Source organism: Saxophila tyrrhenica (assembly GCF_035928015.1).
Source record: "Saxophila tyrrhenica strain CCFEE 5935 chromosome Unknown scaffold_4, whole genome shotgun sequence".
NCBI classification, from domain to species: domain Eukaryota; kingdom Fungi; phylum Ascomycota; class Dothideomycetes; order Mycosphaerellales; family Extremaceae; genus Saxophila; species Saxophila tyrrhenica.
The window spans coordinates 123,498-139,640 of NW_027041736.1; the positions used below are offsets into that span (position 1 = coordinate 123,498).

General features: G+C 55.3%; 9 protein-coding genes across 9 annotated transcripts; 6 read left to right on the plus strand and 3 right to left on the minus strand.

Moving 5' to 3' along the window:
- Positions 1–71: 71 nt before the first annotated feature.
- LTR77_002673 (uncharacterized protein) lies at positions 72–565 on the minus strand (the record flags this gene model as incomplete). Its single annotated transcript, XM_064799932.1, has 3 exons — positions 72–122; positions 175–383; positions 460–565. The coding sequence occupies 3 exons, from the start codon at positions 563–565 to the stop codon at positions 72–74; spliced, it is 366 nt and encodes a 121-aa protein (XP_064661271.1).
- Positions 566–1,546: 981 nt separating this feature from the next.
- On the plus strand, positions 1,547–2,879 carry LTR77_002674 (uncharacterized protein; the record flags this gene model as incomplete). Its single annotated transcript, XM_064799933.1, has 2 exons — positions 1,547–1,949; positions 2,005–2,879. 2 exons carry the CDS (start codon positions 1,547–1,549, stop codon positions 2,877–2,879), a joined length of 1,278 nt encoding a protein of 425 aa, XP_064661272.1.
- Positions 2,880–3,236: 357 nt separating this feature from the next.
- On the plus strand, positions 3,237–4,503 carry LTR77_002675 (uncharacterized protein; the record flags this gene model as incomplete). The annotated part of the gene is made up of 2 exons (XM_064799934.1): positions 3,237–3,832; positions 3,912–4,503. 2 exons carry the CDS (start codon positions 3,237–3,239, stop codon positions 4,501–4,503), a joined length of 1,188 nt encoding a protein of 395 aa, XP_064661273.1.
- Positions 4,504–4,684: 181 nt separating this feature from the next.
- On the plus strand, positions 4,685–6,030 carry LTR77_002676 (uncharacterized protein; the record flags this gene model as incomplete). Its single annotated transcript, XM_064799935.1, has 2 exons — positions 4,685–5,273; positions 5,327–6,030. The coding sequence occupies 2 exons, from the start codon at positions 4,685–4,687 to the stop codon at positions 6,028–6,030; spliced, it is 1,293 nt and encodes a 430-aa protein (XP_064661274.1).
- Positions 6,031–6,710: 680 nt separating this feature from the next.
- Positions 6,711–7,321, plus strand: LTR77_002677 (uncharacterized protein; the record flags this gene model as incomplete). The annotated part of the gene is made up of 2 exons (XM_064799936.1): positions 6,711–7,065; positions 7,149–7,321. The coding sequence occupies 2 exons, from the start codon at positions 6,711–6,713 to the stop codon at positions 7,319–7,321; spliced, it is 528 nt and encodes a 175-aa protein (XP_064661275.1).
- Positions 7,322–7,384: 63 nt separating this feature from the next.
- Positions 7,385–8,020, plus strand: LTR77_002678 (uncharacterized protein; the record flags this gene model as incomplete). The annotated part of the gene is given in 2 exon segments (XM_064799937.1): positions 7,385–7,531; positions 7,544–8,020. The coding sequence occupies 2 exon segments, from the start codon at positions 7,385–7,387 to the stop codon at positions 8,018–8,020; spliced, it is 624 nt and encodes a 207-aa protein (XP_064661276.1).
- A 439-nt stretch (positions 8,021–8,459) lies between these two features.
- LTR77_002679 (uncharacterized protein) lies at positions 8,460–9,546 on the minus strand (the record flags this gene model as incomplete). The annotated part of the gene is made up of 2 exons (XM_064799938.1): positions 8,460–9,333; positions 9,389–9,546. 2 exons carry the CDS (start codon positions 9,544–9,546, stop codon positions 8,460–8,462), a joined length of 1,032 nt encoding a protein of 343 aa, XP_064661277.1.
- Positions 9,547–9,960: 414 nt separating this feature from the next.
- LTR77_002680 (uncharacterized protein) lies at positions 9,961–11,185 on the plus strand (the record flags this gene model as incomplete). The annotated part of the gene is made up of 2 exons (XM_064799939.1): positions 9,961–10,071; positions 10,121–11,185. 2 exons carry the CDS (start codon positions 9,961–9,963, stop codon positions 11,183–11,185), a joined length of 1,176 nt encoding a protein of 391 aa, XP_064661278.1.
- Positions 11,186–12,458: 1,273 nt separating this feature from the next.
- Positions 12,459–16,067, minus strand: TSC2 (Tuberous sclerosis 2-like protein; the record flags this gene model as incomplete). Its single annotated transcript, XM_064799940.1, has 1 exon — positions 12,459–16,067. The coding sequence occupies one exon, from the start codon at positions 16,065–16,067 to the stop codon at positions 12,459–12,461; it is 3,609 nt and encodes a 1,202-aa protein (XP_064661279.1).
- Positions 16,068–16,143: the final 76 nt, after the last annotated feature.

Genomic DNA, 16,143 nt, shown 5'->3' on the forward strand with positions numbered 1-16,143 from the left:
ATCAAATCATCCTTTTGATCAACCTGTCTACCCCCATCCCATCTCAACCAAGCTTGCATGCCAGAATCTTCTCAGCACTGATCATCCGGACATCCCCCATCGATGAAGCGGAACGATTGTGCCTATAGCCCTTTGTTAGCTGGTTCCACGTACCGAGCATACTCCTGTCCTTACCACAGGATCACTCCTGATAACAAAGCAGTTGTCCTGCTGGAAAATCGCGTTCTGCACAATGGCTCCTTCACAATAAGTCTGACAGTCACAGGTCGAGCCTGGCGAGGCGATGAGATTGACGGTGTTGAAGTTCTTGCCGGTGAATTTGATCGACTTGCGGCCGAATTGGGTCAGGCAGCCTGGGTTGTTGACGTCGACGGCGATCCCGCCTGGATGAAGCAGGGAGTGGTCAGCAAGTGGTTTAGGCAGTGGCAGAGAGGGAGTCGAGGGGGCTCGGCAACGTACAGCCTTCGTTGCAGAGCAGGTCGTTGCAGAATTGGGCAAAGGTTGCGGCGAGGCTGAGGTTGGCTAGGAGGGCGAGAAGCGCCAGGTTCTTGAGGATGGACGGCATTTCGACAGGAGATTGTTGTATGCGGCGCGTTGTGTAAAGCGACGAGGTAGAGAAAGAAGGCTTGGACCGACGAGGCGCGGTGAAGAGTACCTACCTTATACAATTCCCTCAGGAGGTCTAGAGTCAAGAACAAGCCGCGTTATGTAAGGTAGCTGGACGTGTTTCTGGCGGTGCCGAGTCGAAATAGCAGCATGACCAAGCGAGAAAGCCTCATACCTACCAGAGAGGTATGCTGCGCGAGGTGTCCAAGGCAACGACCAATGCCCGGCGAGATGTTTATGTTTCCGAAGATTTAAGCGGACGTTGTCGTACATCTTTCCTAGAAGGGTGCCGGTGCCGTGCAATCTGGGCTTGGTCTCCGGGGAGGTGGTGGCGTTGGGGGCTGAAGGAAGGGGACGGGCAGTCGAATGTTTGGCAACTGGAGAGATAATAAAATCTTCTATAGTATATTGCGGAACACGATCGAGGTTGGGAATGAAGGATAGAGTCTTTCGAATGCTGTATCCGATCTTGGACCACGAGCGAGGAGTAGACGAGTAAGGGGATAAGCATGTTATGTAGCAAATACAAGTCCGACTGGACGCCAGGCGCAGCAGGGGTAGTGCGAAGTGGCCCGCGCTTGAGCAGACGTCCTTGCTATACATCGACGTTCAAGTAGTAGAAATATCGGTAAGAAGCCATGTCGTAGTCTGCAGGAAGGCAAGAAGGTCGAGAAGATAACAAAGAGTTGAGGTGATCAACAAGCTATGAGCGGGAAATCGCCTTGACCTTGACGACTTGACGCCTGAGGTAAGGCACCTTTCTTCACAGCCTTTCTTCACAGCACGTTAGATTGACTGTCCCAAATGGATGGTGGCAGTGCGCATTGGGATAGTCTATTTAACAGTCTGTAGTTCCTACTGCCCACCGACGTCTGACTTCTCCTTATACTTCGAAAGCACAATTCCACACTCCGTATCACCTCTAGAAGACTCCATAAACATGGTAGCTCATCACCCTCCCGGTAGTGTCGCGCGGATCGAAGCATATGCTCACCGGGCTATCACCATCGAGACGGAATCGAGTGATCACACTATTGCCAAATGCCATACGCAAGAGCAATCACCGCTTTTCCAGCTTCCGAAGGAGCTACGGGATGAAATCTTTATGTACGCAACTTCACCCGAAGACATCGACTTCATCTGGCCTGGCCTCGGGAGGAATCAACGTCCTGACAAACAACCAACGGGACTCCCGCATACGGGACTACTTGCCACCTGCCGACGCGCGTGGCTCGAGACCAATCAACTCCCTATGCAGCAGACGGAGCACCGCTTCGTTTTCGCCTTCGAACGCTTGGGCGGACCGCTGGTTGACGTAGGGAGAAGCATGCAGAACCCGGAATGTGAGAGGATCTAACTTTGTGTCGACGCCTTCTACATCACTAACGCTCCGCGCAGGTTCCGGCCAACAGCTCACGGTCAACAATCGCGCAAACTTCGACAATGTGCACCTCTTCTTTGACAATCCCGATCACCTCCATCCACGGTCTGCCTTACGTCTTCTCGGTGCGCCCGCAACTTGTCCGAGGCTCCTCACCATTACAATTTACTGCTACGACTGGTGGAGGTGGCACAGCGATCAATGGCTGGCACTCGAATGGGCCTGGGTGGAAGACTTGCTTCATGCAGACCTCCCACGGCTGACTGAGGTCAGACTAGAATTGGAGGACATGCAACAAGTACAGTTAACGAGCGACTGCGAAGAAGTACTACGGCCTTTGTACGAACAGCTCAGGCAGAAGTTCAGAGCCATTGCGGCATCCTCGGGTGTAGGGCACGCCGCCAATGTCAAGGTGTTGGAGCACGAGGCGTGGCCTGCGACGCGCGCTCTTCGCATACACCCGGCTCTAAACGTCCGCCGCGTCGCCACCGTCGTCTGGACCATCGAGCCGAATCACCACGCTCAGAATGCTGTGGACACTCTCAAGGAGTGGCCACATGCAGATGAGCCGGCAGCGACACTTGGGGGAAGCAGTTCCTCCGTGGAAGCTCAATCCCTTCAAGAGTTCTACCAGCAGAAGTGGGCAGCGGGAAATAGTCTGCTGAAGTTCCATACACCGCCGACCGAGGCCACAGCGCCCACGAGGTACTCGGAGTGCAACAGGTGTCAAGCAAGTATTGATCAGAACGACCGGAAGATCAAGCATAGGGGCTCTCCGCCGTTCGATTGCTGCTTTGGTAACGATGGCCCCTCGAGCATGTCGGCGTATAGCATCCCAGCGCCTGCCTTCGTGCCTAGCCCGCTCATGCTGTCGGTGATGCAGCACCTCTAGCACACAGAACAGGCCTTGAAGGGACAATTTGGTATAGTCAGATACATAATCTTGACATTACTTCTCGAGGACGTATCCGGACCTAGAGACCTTACAGTCGGACATCGAAGGTTGGCGTGAGGTGACGCAGTAAGGATGTTGTATACAGTCGTGATAGCTGATGGAGTCTCGGAAGACGAGATAAGGTAGGTCGAGAAGAGAATAAAAAGGAGGTGAGGTGGTCAAGCTGCAAGTGGGGGAAGCCATCTGCCAAGGCTCCTCCTGCTGCTGTACCTGACCTATTCACTTCTTCTCACTTCTTTTCAAGTCTTCTAATCTACACTGGAAGGAGTGTGATATGTGGCCCCCGTCCTCAAGATGCCTAATCATCCTCGAGGTAGCCTTGCCCGGATCGAAGCAAACTCTCACCGAACGGTAACAATCGAGACGGAATGGAGCAGCAGCATAGCGGCTAAGTGCCACCCGCAAGAACAGTCGCCCATCTTCCAAATTCCAAAGGAGCTACGAGACGAAGTATTCCGATATGCAACAGCGCCGTACGAGAGCCTTGACCGTTGTGACAATTCCGACTTACTGGTCTGCTGCGCCGAGCATGGCATCATCAGCCCTCCCCCAATGCGGACTTTTGAGCCTAAGACAGGCTCCCTTCGGAAAGCCTCCGTCACAGCCATCCTAGCTACGTGTAGGCGGGCATGGCTAGAAGCAAATGGTCTGCCTTTGCGTCAGGCTGTCCCTTCCTTCTGGCTGCATGAGGGTGGTCGGCGTGGGCAGGAGGTCGCATACGACACGCAGTCCCAACAAGGTGTCATAAGCCGTACGAATACTATACGTCCACTCAACAAAGCCATTGCTGACATCTTCTTCAAGATTCACCCAAAGGCTCACGACGAACAACCGGGCAGACCTCCAAAACCTCCATTTTGTCGTGGATACCTGGAATTTCCGTCCTTACGGTAACGAGCTGAGATTTCCGTCACGAAAAATGTTCCACGGGGCGTGCCCGAAGGTCTTGACAGTGACACTCCGCTACAGTGGAGAATGGCTGAGAGAAAACCCGGACTTGGAACTGGACTTCACTTGGATCCTCACTATGCTACAATGCCCTGCTATGCAAGACCTATTAGAGCTACGAGTCGAGCTGGAAGCCATAGATGCGGCGGATGAACCACTGTTAGAGTTCTTCCGCCGCCGCATTAGGCAAGCATTTCAGCCTATCCAGACTGTTCGTTGCCTTGGCTGCAGATGGAATATCGACCTACACGAAAGCGACTTGGGCAAGCTGGTCAAGCCACCGGACAGGAAGCCGTGTAAGAGAACGGTTAATTGCGTTGCAGCCATGGTTTGGACTGTTGTCGAAGCCAAGGAAGCTCGGACAAACTCTGACCACCACAAGTGTCGACCGAACCTGGAAGAACTGTTCACTATTGGCTCCACTGGAAGCGAGGCGGAATATGAAGGCTATGATCAGGAACGCGTGGAGTCTTTGCAATTAGAAGAGCTCCTTGAAAGCGAGAACCAGGTCCCTCATCTGGAGTGCACACAGGACTGTCATCTCTACCGTGAGATGTACCTCGAGAAGTGGGCAAGACAGAACAGTTTGCTGAAGTTTGAGCCAGTCTCATGATGTATGCAGAACTGCCAATATCCTAAGATCGAAGACGAAAACGATGTTTTCATAGATATTTGCCAGAGATCTGCGCAAGGAAGCACACGCTAAATCGCGGCACAGACCTGTGGAGATTGACGTGCAGCAGACTTCCAACCTCTTTTCCTCTTTCAACATCCAGCTGAATGGACGCATCGAAATGACCGACCACCACGATATCATCATGAGAGACGGCGATTCAAGCCATTCCCGCCAGCTTTCAGAGCCTGCGGGCGTCATCGAACACATCGAGGCACGGACACACCGACTCGTAACCATCGAGACAGGCTGGAATCCGAGCAACAGTACCTTTGCCAACTGTCACCCTCAGGAACAATCTAGGCTCTTCCAGCTTCCCCAGGAACTGCGAGATGAGATCTTCCAGTACGTTGCCCTTCCTTACGACAATCCAGCATACGGGCAACCTTGCGACAATCCAGCAAACGGGCAACGTTTTGAGGACACCTTCTGCTGCCGCGAGCACAGCTTGCCTTTGGCCAGGTCATTCATCGACGGCAAATTCTTCAATGAGAAGGGTGTTAAGGTTACAGAACGCCCGTGCTACGAAAGCTTCTCTCGATGCAAGTACCGCTACAGTATTGCTCTTCTCGCCACCTCTCGGCGAGCATGGCTCGAAGCGAATCAGCTCTTCATGGGCGGGGCGACACACTCTTTCTGGATACACGAGGACAACGGCAATCATGGACACCATCCTGATGGCGTCAAGCGTCAAGAAGCCATCATAAGCCGTGAGTAGCTTCTTCCGCCTGACACTATTTTACTTATCCTAACATCAGACGAGGCTTTGCACATAGCCTCACCCCGAACCACCGCAAACGTTTCAATAGGATGCAAGTATACATCGACTTGGAATACGCAAGTTCGTGGTGCGGGAAACTAGAATTTGCGGAGCCTTACATTTACCACTTTGCTTGTCCCAAGGTCCTGGTGGTGACACTGCGTTCCGAAGTACGCAACTTTGCCGGTAAACTGGACTACCGCTGGGCGCCGAAGATGTTGCAAAGCCCGGGATGGTCGCGACTACGCCAGCTAAGAGTCGAGCTGGAATTGGTCAATGCCGTCGACGCTTCTCACCTCCAGCACTTCGCCTGTTGCGTCCGCGAGGCTTTTCTGCAATTCATGCGTGATGACCACGACATCCGCTTCCAGCTGATCGAAGATGATCTGGACGGACTCGAATGGCCGGCTGGCGAGCATGCTGCCGATTCCACGACATGTCCGAAGACGATTCATCGGGCTGCCACGATCATTCTCACTCAAAGACAGGTCCGACATGGCGGTCGAAGCGCGGATGCAAGCGCCCAGAAGCTGCCGCTCGCTGGGCGGATAGACGACGAAAAGCGTTGGTGGTTTGGGGAGGGTGCATGGTGCGAGCGTGGGGGCACGCATGCAGAATGCGAATGGGACTGTCAGCTGCATCGAGACATCTATCGGGAGAAGTGGGAGAAGGAGGGGAGTTTACTGAAGTTTGCACCGCTTACTTGAAAATGTCTGAGCGAGGCGGCGGGGATTGAGCTATTCGGTATAGGTGCTCCACCGTCCCAGAGCCCAACTACAGCCGCTTTGACTGGTAAGCCACTTCGGCCAGAAGGTGACGGAAGACTCCACCGCAGAGGCTTCTACGAAGCTCTTGCACCAGCAGAAACGATAGGAGGAAGATGGTAGCCTGCTGGGTCATGCTCCGACTGACACTGAATGCGACGGTCTCACTTCGTGGATTTCTCACATGCGAGACGGTGGCTATCTAACAACGTCTGAGCGTGGGTGCGCTTCATCTTGGTCCTACACCCGGCTTCAATACCACTCGCTTTGTTGCAAGGAGCGCTAATACTGGACGTCGTTGTGGTCTCTGTGGCGGGTGAATCGTTGTTCGGGAGCAAAGAACAATGCATGTTGATGCTTCACTTGCTTTGAACAACTCTGGCTGTGAAGGGTGTCGGACCTATGAACCATTTGCCATTCAGAGACTCAGACTCATGCGCGATCAGTCGACGTTCGTGAGTACAAGCCTTCATCTTTCACATGTGGAACGCTTCTTCCTATTCTGCAAACTCTACGAAGCTTAAGCCGGAGCTTCGCCGCCTACTTCACCTCTCACATTGCTACAAACCACCTTTCAACATATCACTTCACAACGAACACCACTTTCTTCCAAACACTCCAATATGGGCAGGCATATGGATACCATCGAAGAGATCTCGTATCTCACCAATCAGACAGTGACCATCGAAACGGAGCGGACGGACACCAACATTGCGAAATGCCACCTTCAAGAGCAGTCGAAGCTATTCGGTCTTCCGAAAGAACTCCGTGACAAGATCTTCACGTATACGACCTGGTCCAAAGACATCGACTACGGCGCTGGCTTACCTGGCTTCGAGAAACACACCGACCGTCGTGCCCGTCTCGGCAAGACCACCAGCACAACTTTCCTTCTGACATGTCGCCGCGCATGGCTGGAGGCTAGTCATCTCCCGATGCGCCAGGCTGTTACCACCGCGGGTGGTGTTATTCTGGGCGGTGGCAATGGCAGGAAAAGCGGATGAGGAGTACGTACTGGCCCTGCTTCAAGGAGTATTTCAAGACACTGACGCCACCTACAGGATTCACTCTTGAGCTCACGCCTAACAACCGCCTCAACTTCGACAAAGTCCCTCTCTTCGTCAGCATCGGTTCCACCAAGCCTTTCGATGCACGCACGCTCATAAGCTTACTCGGCACTCATGGGATGTGCCCCAAGATGTTGACCATCACATGCTACTTCGAGACATCGTGACGAGACACCGTCCAGAATTGGATCTCGCTTGACTGGTCCTGGATCCAGGAGGCTCTTACGCACATGGACCTCCCACGCCTAATCACCATTCGTATGGAATATCTTTTCTTGAACAAAAACAGACTACCCACGCGCGATCTCTCAAGCCTCTTCTCGCGTTTCAAGCAGTCATACGAGACCACAGCGACGGCCGAAAATCTCGCCAGAGGTGTAAGTGTGCAGATGCTGGAGGACGATGCGTGGCCAGAGCGGGAAGCCTTTTTGATCTCGAAACCTCATCCGCGTAATGTCTATCGTGTCGCCACATTCGTTTGGACGATCGACCCAGACGGCAAGGCGCTCTTGGTCACGAATCAGGCCACGGATGAGGACTCCATCATGGCAAATGTCGCCACGTTGCAATCCGACGTCGATTCGACGGAGTCAGAAGGCGAAGAGCAAGCTCTAGCATACCAGAACTTCTACGAGCAGAAGTGGGAAGCAGAAAGCAGCTTGCTCAAATTCCACGAGCCCGCGGACCTGCAGTCGAAATGCACGGAGTACGCACCCGACGACATAGCTTCGGCATGCACCGCTTGTCCTCGGACCCCAGCGATGGTCGTGCAGGATGAGATACGGCGGGAGATCGCTGAGCGTGCTCGAGAGGCGAGAAGAGTGGAACGGGTGGAACGGGCTAGGAGAGCGGCTGAGGGAGCTTGAGCCAGTGAGCGTTTTCTGCTTCACAGTCAGGAACCCCTCTCGGTTTGGCATGGCAGTGCAAGATCCAAGAGGTCGGAGAAGGAGTGTGTGCGAGGCCTTGGTGGCAGTTCTGCTAAGGTGGCACCGAACTGTGTTGCCTGCCAGTTGGCGAGCACGAAGCAGCGACGTACAAACCCAACGAAGCATGCGAGACTGGACATGCAAGTATTGAGGTTATGCATCTTTCATGCCGTCTTATGCATCATACAGAGTGGTATTGAGCTACAATACCCAACATCCAAAACGGTCAATCATTCAAGCCTGCCGGAAGTGGCATGTGTTTCCAACATCACCACCGCACCCATGTCATCCTCGCTTCAACATCCAAGCACAACATACGACATAACAGTCGTCGCCGTACAAGCTTGTCCCAGGTCCTCACAAAGACCTTAAGAAGACCTCACCCCTCCCTCACAACAACCCCCTCCCCCAACTCCACCGCCCTTACCCCCTCATACTCACACTCCGGCCACCGCTCATCAACAACCCACGTGCCCACCGCCGGCTCGCCCCTCCCGCCCTCCTCCAACCGCCTCCAAACCGTACTTACAACCCTCTTCGGCCGCTCCCCCTCCTTCCTCTGCCCCGCCTCATCCCTCGTGACATTCACATACACCCCCGTCCCCCTCTGTCCCCGCCACACTTCCACATTTATCTCCCCATCAAACACGTTCCGCAACGCGATCACGGTCGGGGAGTCATCGTCGCCCCACACGACGCTGTAGCTGTCTGAGCCCGGGTAGTAGATCCTCAATTCGAGTTTCGTCAACCCCGGGTGCGTCGGTTTAGGCCCGAAGAGCCCGGCGATCAGCGCCGAGAGTTGGCCAGCGGAGTTCGGGCTCCAGCCGCCGTGAAAGTGCTCGTCGACGAACGGCGGATGCGTCGTGCTTCCCAGCGTCGCGGCGCGCGAGGCGGAGAAGTTGTGCGGCCGGTAGGCGCCTGCGATGTGCAGACTGCGGGTCTGAGCGAGGAGGTTGGAGGTTCCGGGGAGGGTGCGCAGGATGTTTAGGCCGTTGGGGTAGGAGAGGAAGAGGCGGGTGTGGTGGGCTTCGGGGCCGGAGAAGTGGGTTAGGAGGTCGTGGTGGGTTTGGCGGCAGAGGAGGTGGAGGCTGGCGAGGGAGATGTGCGGGGCGGCTGTGGTGGGGGACGAGGGGCTGGAGGCGGAGAGTGTGGGGGGTGTGGTGAGGCTGAGGAGGGAGGGGGAGTAGGTGGGTTCGAGGAGGGGGATGGAGTTGTCGGGGAGGCCGGGGTGGGGGGTGCGTTCGTCGGCGTAGCTGGGGTGGGTGTTAGTGGGCAAATATGGGTTGGGTAGACAGGTAGTGGACGTACAGTTTATGGACGATGTCGGCGTGTCTGCCTACTAGCTGGGCGCTGCCAATGGTGATATATGGATGCTCGTGCAGCGCATAGGCGTAGATTTGCAGGCGGAGCTCGGTGGGCAGGCGGAGGAAGTGGCATGGCTCTGCTTCGTGCTCGCTCGTATCCATGGTCACCCACACTCTCAAGTCCTTCGTGAAGGTATACCAACAGTAAAAGGTACCTATTAGAGGATCAAGGTGTGCAAAGTGGGCAACCTCGCAAAGGCTCAACGTGCAGCAGGCTCATCTTTGGCATGTAGGAGCCCGGCAGGAGCGATCAGGGGGTAGATACGGGCATGTGAATGTCACATTCGTTAACGATATACCACACGTGTACCACTACAGCCTCAATTGGCATTACAACCATTTCTTCTTCGCCTTGTCGTTGTTCGTTCTGGTGTTATTAGTCTTCTACATGCTATAAAATACTCAGTCCATGATAGAAAATACTGCGAAACGCGAGACAGCGCGACCTCACCTCGACATTTGCATGTGAAAGTCAACAGATCAACATCACAAAACACTGCGCAGCAACAACGCATCATGCTCTCACTACCACTCCTCCTACCGCAACCAGACATACTACCAGGTCGCCTTAATTTGCGTCCTCGATCTCCATCTCCACCGCAGCATGGTCGACATAATCAGCAAGGCGTACGTCCCATGAATTTACTTGGTTAGATCCATACTGATCTGCCATTAGCACCGCCAACACCACCAACAATCTCGCCGCGACGAAGAGAAACGCAATGCAAACCCTCGCACCAACCCTCTCGCCCTGCTGGTAGCAGATGAAGCAGCAATCCAAGCCCGCAAGCATGCCATCCGCAACTTTGGCTCCTACTGGATACGACCCCCCGGCATCCCGAAGACCCTACAGGCCATGAACGAGGAGGCTGCCGACTTGGCTGAGCATGAGGAGATGATGCGGCAGGAGCAGGGGTTGCGGGATATGCAGGCGCAGCAGCAGGCTGAGGAAGCGCGAGCCCGGGCGGAGGCAGGGGAGGAAGAAGGCGAGGGCGAGGAGGAGAGGGATCTGGATGAAGATATTCCTGATGCTGATGCGGATGTTGAGGAGGAGAGTGAAGAAGAGGAAGAGGAAGAGGAGGAGAGTGGGCTAGGGGGCGAGGTGACATCCTTCAATGAAGAGAGTATAGTTGAGGGGAGCAGGGTGATGGATGAGCAGCAAGCACGACGCTTCGCAGAACGAGAGGAGGCAGAATTAACGGGCGCCGCGAGGGATGAAGAAGACCTGGGCATCGAGATGGAGCGCGATCTAGACGACTCGGTGCCGGAGGCAGGCAGCTACCAGCACACGGATACAGAGGTCGAAGATAGCACCTCCGACGGCGATCTAGACGACGACGACTCGCCGCTCGGTGACTCCGTCGGTGCAGCGGCACGGCAACAGCGACAACTACAGCAAGCACAACAACAACAGCAGCAAATCCCATCTTCATCCGCACGACGACCAGGCACACGCTCCTCCGTTCGCTCGCAATTCACACAATCGAATCACCACCAGCAGCCGCAACGTGGCCGTCTCCCCTTTGAAGCTCTCGACCACGCCACCATCACGCCCGCCAATGGCAGCGGGAACGTCAGCATGCAAGACCGTCTTCGGGCGGCACCGTCGCTTGATGCGTCGCTCACGCGAAGCCCGGGGAGTTTGAACTTGTCGAGCTCGATGGTTGAGAGTTCGTTCGTGAGTAGTAGTCCGGTGATGCAGAGGGGTGCGAGAGGGAGGGGTGGGCGGAGAGAGGGGTGAGGTGTTGTTTGTAGGATACTCTTGACGAGATCAATAAGATCAATGATACGCGCAGAGAGCAGAGTAAGTGGATGTCGTTTACATTGTGTTCTATGTTCACCTTTGTCTCTCATATTCACTTCGTCACCAGCTCTCAACACAATTGGCCGAAAGAATTACCACGCTAGCTGGCGTCCATCTTCACATGCCAGCACCTCGGCTCCTACCCACCACCCCTCCAAACACCTGAGACCATTTGGCGCGACCTCACTTCATCTTCAGGCCTGGACCGAGGAAAGCGCGGTTGGCTGCCGCCCACGCGACGCTAGCGGGCGTCAGGCTGTTTGCCAAGGATACCAGCTTTTGCATGAGGGCGTAGCTGTTGTCGAGATCCACGACCTCACTTCATCCCCGCCGCCCCTCGAAAAGATTGCGGTTGGCTGCTGCCCACGCGACGCCAGCGGGCGTCAGGCTGTTTGCCAAGCATACCAGACTTTCTATGGAGGTGTAGGAAGCTGGAGCTGGTGCCGCGTTCGACGACCTCACTTCATCGCGCCTCGAGCCCTGAGTGGCCGGTTTTTCGAGGCGCTAGTTCGCGTCCAACCGCTCGCCGAAGACGGCAGGAGCTGACGAGTCTTCTCCTGGGCTTCAGGCTGGCGGAGCAGCGACTTCACTTCATCCCCACCTAGGCTACTATTGGCTGACGATTGCTCGGCGCTAGCTGGCGTCCAGCCCTTTGCCAAGGATACCGCAGATTGTTCGAGGTTGTTGCTGTTGTCGAGTGAACGCACGACTTCACTTCATCTCCCCCTCCAGGCTCCCGCCCCGGTTGGTTGTGTCCACTGCCGCGCTAATTGGTGTTCGTTTGCATGTGATTGTGAGTGAACAGATTGGCGAATGCTTTCCTGGAGTACCGATCCTGCTTCTTTGCCGCGAATCATTGATTGGCAGGAGGTAGGGTGACGCTAGTCGAGGTTCATCGGCTTATGGTTGCGGCGAATGGTTGTCAGTCTTCTTCAGGGAGTGTGTGAGGACTTCATTTCATTCTTGCGAAGACCACCATTGATTGGAGGAAGGGTTGCGCTGGCTGGTTCGCATGTGAAAGCGTCGCTATGCTTTGTGGGCTCAGAGTACACTGTGGATGGCTCGTAAGGAAGAAGGATGGGTGTTCTCCATTGCGCTGCCGTGGACTATGCCACTACAGCGGACGATCTGAGCATAGGGGAATAGCTGAGACTTGGGAGAAGAGCGCACAGCGCAATCACATGCATTCCAACATTCATCTACACCCCGTCTAACCCCCAAACCTCTCCTTCAACCTCCGCAACTGCTCCAACCGACTCCGCCACGAGCTCGGATACTCACCCCCCTCCCCCTCCCGCGAATGCCACATGATCGCGAACACGCAATCGTTCAGCGCCAGGTTCCTCACATACCCCGGCAACGACCCCGCCGACACAATTTTCTCCGTCGCCGCGGACGAAACGGCCGGATACCCGGGCTTGGTCAGTACGCGGACGGAAAAGAAAGCGTCCCCTCGCAGTTGCTGACCGTCATCGTCACCGCGCCGTCGCAGACCGTCAGTCCGCAGACGCCTAGTCTGCAGGAAAGAGGTCCGGGCGGACGGGGCGATGACGATGTACACGGCGGCGAACTGCGAGGGGAACGTGTCGAGGTCGAACGGGGCGCTGGAGTTGTTGAAGATGATGTTGACGAAGTCGTTGCCGATGTGGCGCTTCTTGTTGGCGGTATTGAGGGAGGGGTCGGCGTCGTTGGGCATGAGGGTGGTGATGTGGAAGACGAGCTCGGTGACTTGGTTGTTCCAGACGATGGCGTGCGGGCCGTCGGCGTCCGAGGTGCGGTCGAGGCCTTGGGTGTTGAATGGGGCGTTATGGAGGGGGCGGAGCGTGCCGAGGGCGGAGAGGAAGGTGATGTAGTCCGGGCTGCCCTGGACGTTTTGGAGGATTTCGGTCTCGGTTTTCTGGCCTTCGCCGATGTAGATTACGCCTGCTTTGTGGGAGTCAAGGCCGGGGGTGCGGTCGATGGATTGGATGGCGCGGGTGACGGCATCGTCGTCGGGGAGGGTTGTGATGAGCTCCGAGGCGATTGGGCCAAGGGTAGATGATGGCGAGGGTTTGAAAATGCGGCCGTAGGTGGTACCGTCTGGATCGTAAGGTAGGATGCTGAGGAAGTCCTTGTCGCTCTTGATAGCGGTAACAATAGATTCTGTGTTGCCAATCCAATTGCTGATGGCGCGCGTTGCGGTGCCGGTCGGTCGACGTACTGTGATCTTCGTCTCTCGCAGCTTCAATGAAGTCTCTGTCGTGATAAGTAGAAGCCCAATCAGGCGATGCTGAAGTGTGATGCGGCCAGCCAGTGGATCGAAGAAGAAAGCGGCATCCGAGTCTGCGCTATGGTAGTGGTCTGCGTCGATGCGATCCATGAGGTCGATTGTTACCAGACCTTGATCCTCCAGGACAGTCTCTCCATCTGCGTTGTTGTGTCTCAACAAGCTTGTGATGTAGTCTTTCTGCTCTCTGCGATGCTCTGGCTTGAGTGCAATGTACCAGAATGCGATGACGTGGTGTGTGAGAGCGTAGACGTATTGCGGTAATGCATCAGCCTGTTCGGCGCTACTGCTCTTGCTGCTCTTGTCGTCTGCAATTTGGCGAAGGTCCACATGTCCGGTTGAGCCTCGAATGGATTGTAGATAGCTCCCACATACGCCAAAGATCTTCTTATAATCTTGCGTGCGGAAGTTGCTGTGGAACAGATCTGGGAGGCGTGACAGCCCGGCAAGGAAGAGCAGGACGTGGATCGCAAGGTAGCGCTGCGTGACCAGCTTAGACATTTTGTCGATGATGTCGTCCATGTAGCCGCTGATGGTGTCTGGCAGCTCGTAGCAGCAGATCGTCAATGCATGTATGCAGGGTATGCTGACAATGTAGTCTCTTGAGCCGGCGGTCGAGAGGACGGTGGAGATGACGCTGAGCATTTCTTGCTTGGTCAGGTGGTGGTGATAGCTGAGGATGGCGGTGAGTGTCTCGATGAGATGTGCTGCGACGTGCGATTTTGTCAAGCCGCTCTCTTTTGGTGGGCCAAGGTAGCTTCCACTCTCGACTTGCTCGCACACTATCTCTCTGAGTTGTTGGATGAACTCCGAACGGTCGTCGAAGAGTGCGTGATTGCTGAGCAGTGCTGGTAGCTCGTTGATGATGTGGTTGTAGATTTCCCAATCCTGGCAGTCTTGGATGATGTGTAGAATGGTGGCGTCGAAGCTGCTCAGTCTGACGCCGGAGATGTTGTAGTGATAGCCGTGAATTGGGTAGTAGACGGCGCCCTCCGCGTCTGCACGGATGAGAAGGAGTGACTTTGTTACAACAGAGCAGGCTTTGGACGCATCGCAGAGCGCATCGAAGAGCGTGTTGAACTCCTCGGGCTGTGTAGCTGACATGATGCAGTGTGTAAAGGTTCTTACCAGCTCGTTGCCGAGCACTGCGGCGGCATTCTTTGTGGTCGCTGGTCGTTCGATGATTTGTTGGAGGGTCTCGGCGTATGCGGAGATGAAAAAAGCGTCTGTCGTGTTTGTGAAGTCCGCGATGCTCCTTCCCATCAGCATCTGCAGCTCTTCTGTATACTCATCTGACCGGGAGAGCGGCGTGATGATGTCGTGGAACTTGCTCCAGTCTCTGACCGGCAGCAGCTTTGCGTAGTGTGATAACAGTGCTTCTCTGAGCACTGTGCTGAGTGGCTGCGAAATATCGATGCACATCCAAGCGATGGCGACCTGATCGGTGGATTCGAAGCGATCTGACTTTGTCGCTATCCTTCCAACCAGGCCGCGGGCGAGCTGACGGTTGTGGAGGCCGTCGATGCACGATCTAGCAGCAGCAAGGAGCTTGTGCCAGTCCATGTCCGCCGTGTCTGTGGTGTCGTTGCGCGTGATGATGGTGGTGATGGCGTCCATGATGAGATCTTGCACGTGCTCGTTGCCGTGGTGTGTCGCGTTCTGTAGACTATCAAGAAGCTCAGCTGTTTGTGGAGTTGGTAGCTCAGACTCAGCCACTCCCCCTTCTCCGAACAACAACTTCTCTGATATGATATTTACCGCCGCTGCAAGGCGGGCATAACTGACTTTGGGATCGAGAGCAGCGTAATCTTCCTCCCTTATCATCTGCAACAGAGCGGCGACATACTGTACACCGAGATGTGATTCCAACACCCGTCTCATCGTCACCCAGACTCGATCAGCCAGCTTCCTGGTCTTGTTGGCCCTAGTGGCGTTGTAATGTGTTTGTGCCAAGAAGCGAGCCACCAGGAGAAGTGATTGTGGCGGAAGCGCTGAGTATATCCCCACGACATCGACCAGCTCGACCCCACTGTAGAGGTCGACAGAGGCAGATGAGGCCGCCGCTGCCTCGAGAGCCACCTCGAGGAGCTCCGCCAGATCTGGCTCAGCAAACCACTTCGCATTGTAACGAATGGTCACAGCGGCATCTCTCAGCGCGCCAGATACGGAGTCAAGATGTGATGTCACCGAATGTGGTGGCGCATTCGACGATGGGATAGGGGAGAATGTACGGATCTGCTGGATCAGCACCTCGCAGCTCACCGGCTCGAACGGTGCTATGTCGCGGCCTGTCTGGGACATCTCCGTCGCGTGGGCGGCGATGATGCCGCTATAGTCATCGCTGGTGGTTGAGGATCGGTCCCCGTAGGAGGAGAGGGCGGGAATCTGCAGGGTGCTGCGGCGGAGCGTCAGCATAAGCCAAGCTTGATCGCTATCGTCCACCCTGGTGCCTCCATTTTCACTCTTCTTGACGGCTTCTGCGGCGATTTCGACACGCGTTTCAAAGGGGAATTGGTAATTGCAATAAAGATGCTTAGGAGGATGGGCATACATAATAGATGGGGGGAAATACCTTGATGTATTTGTGGAATCCACGCCTCCAGAGAGGCTGCTCTGAGGCCTCCATTCT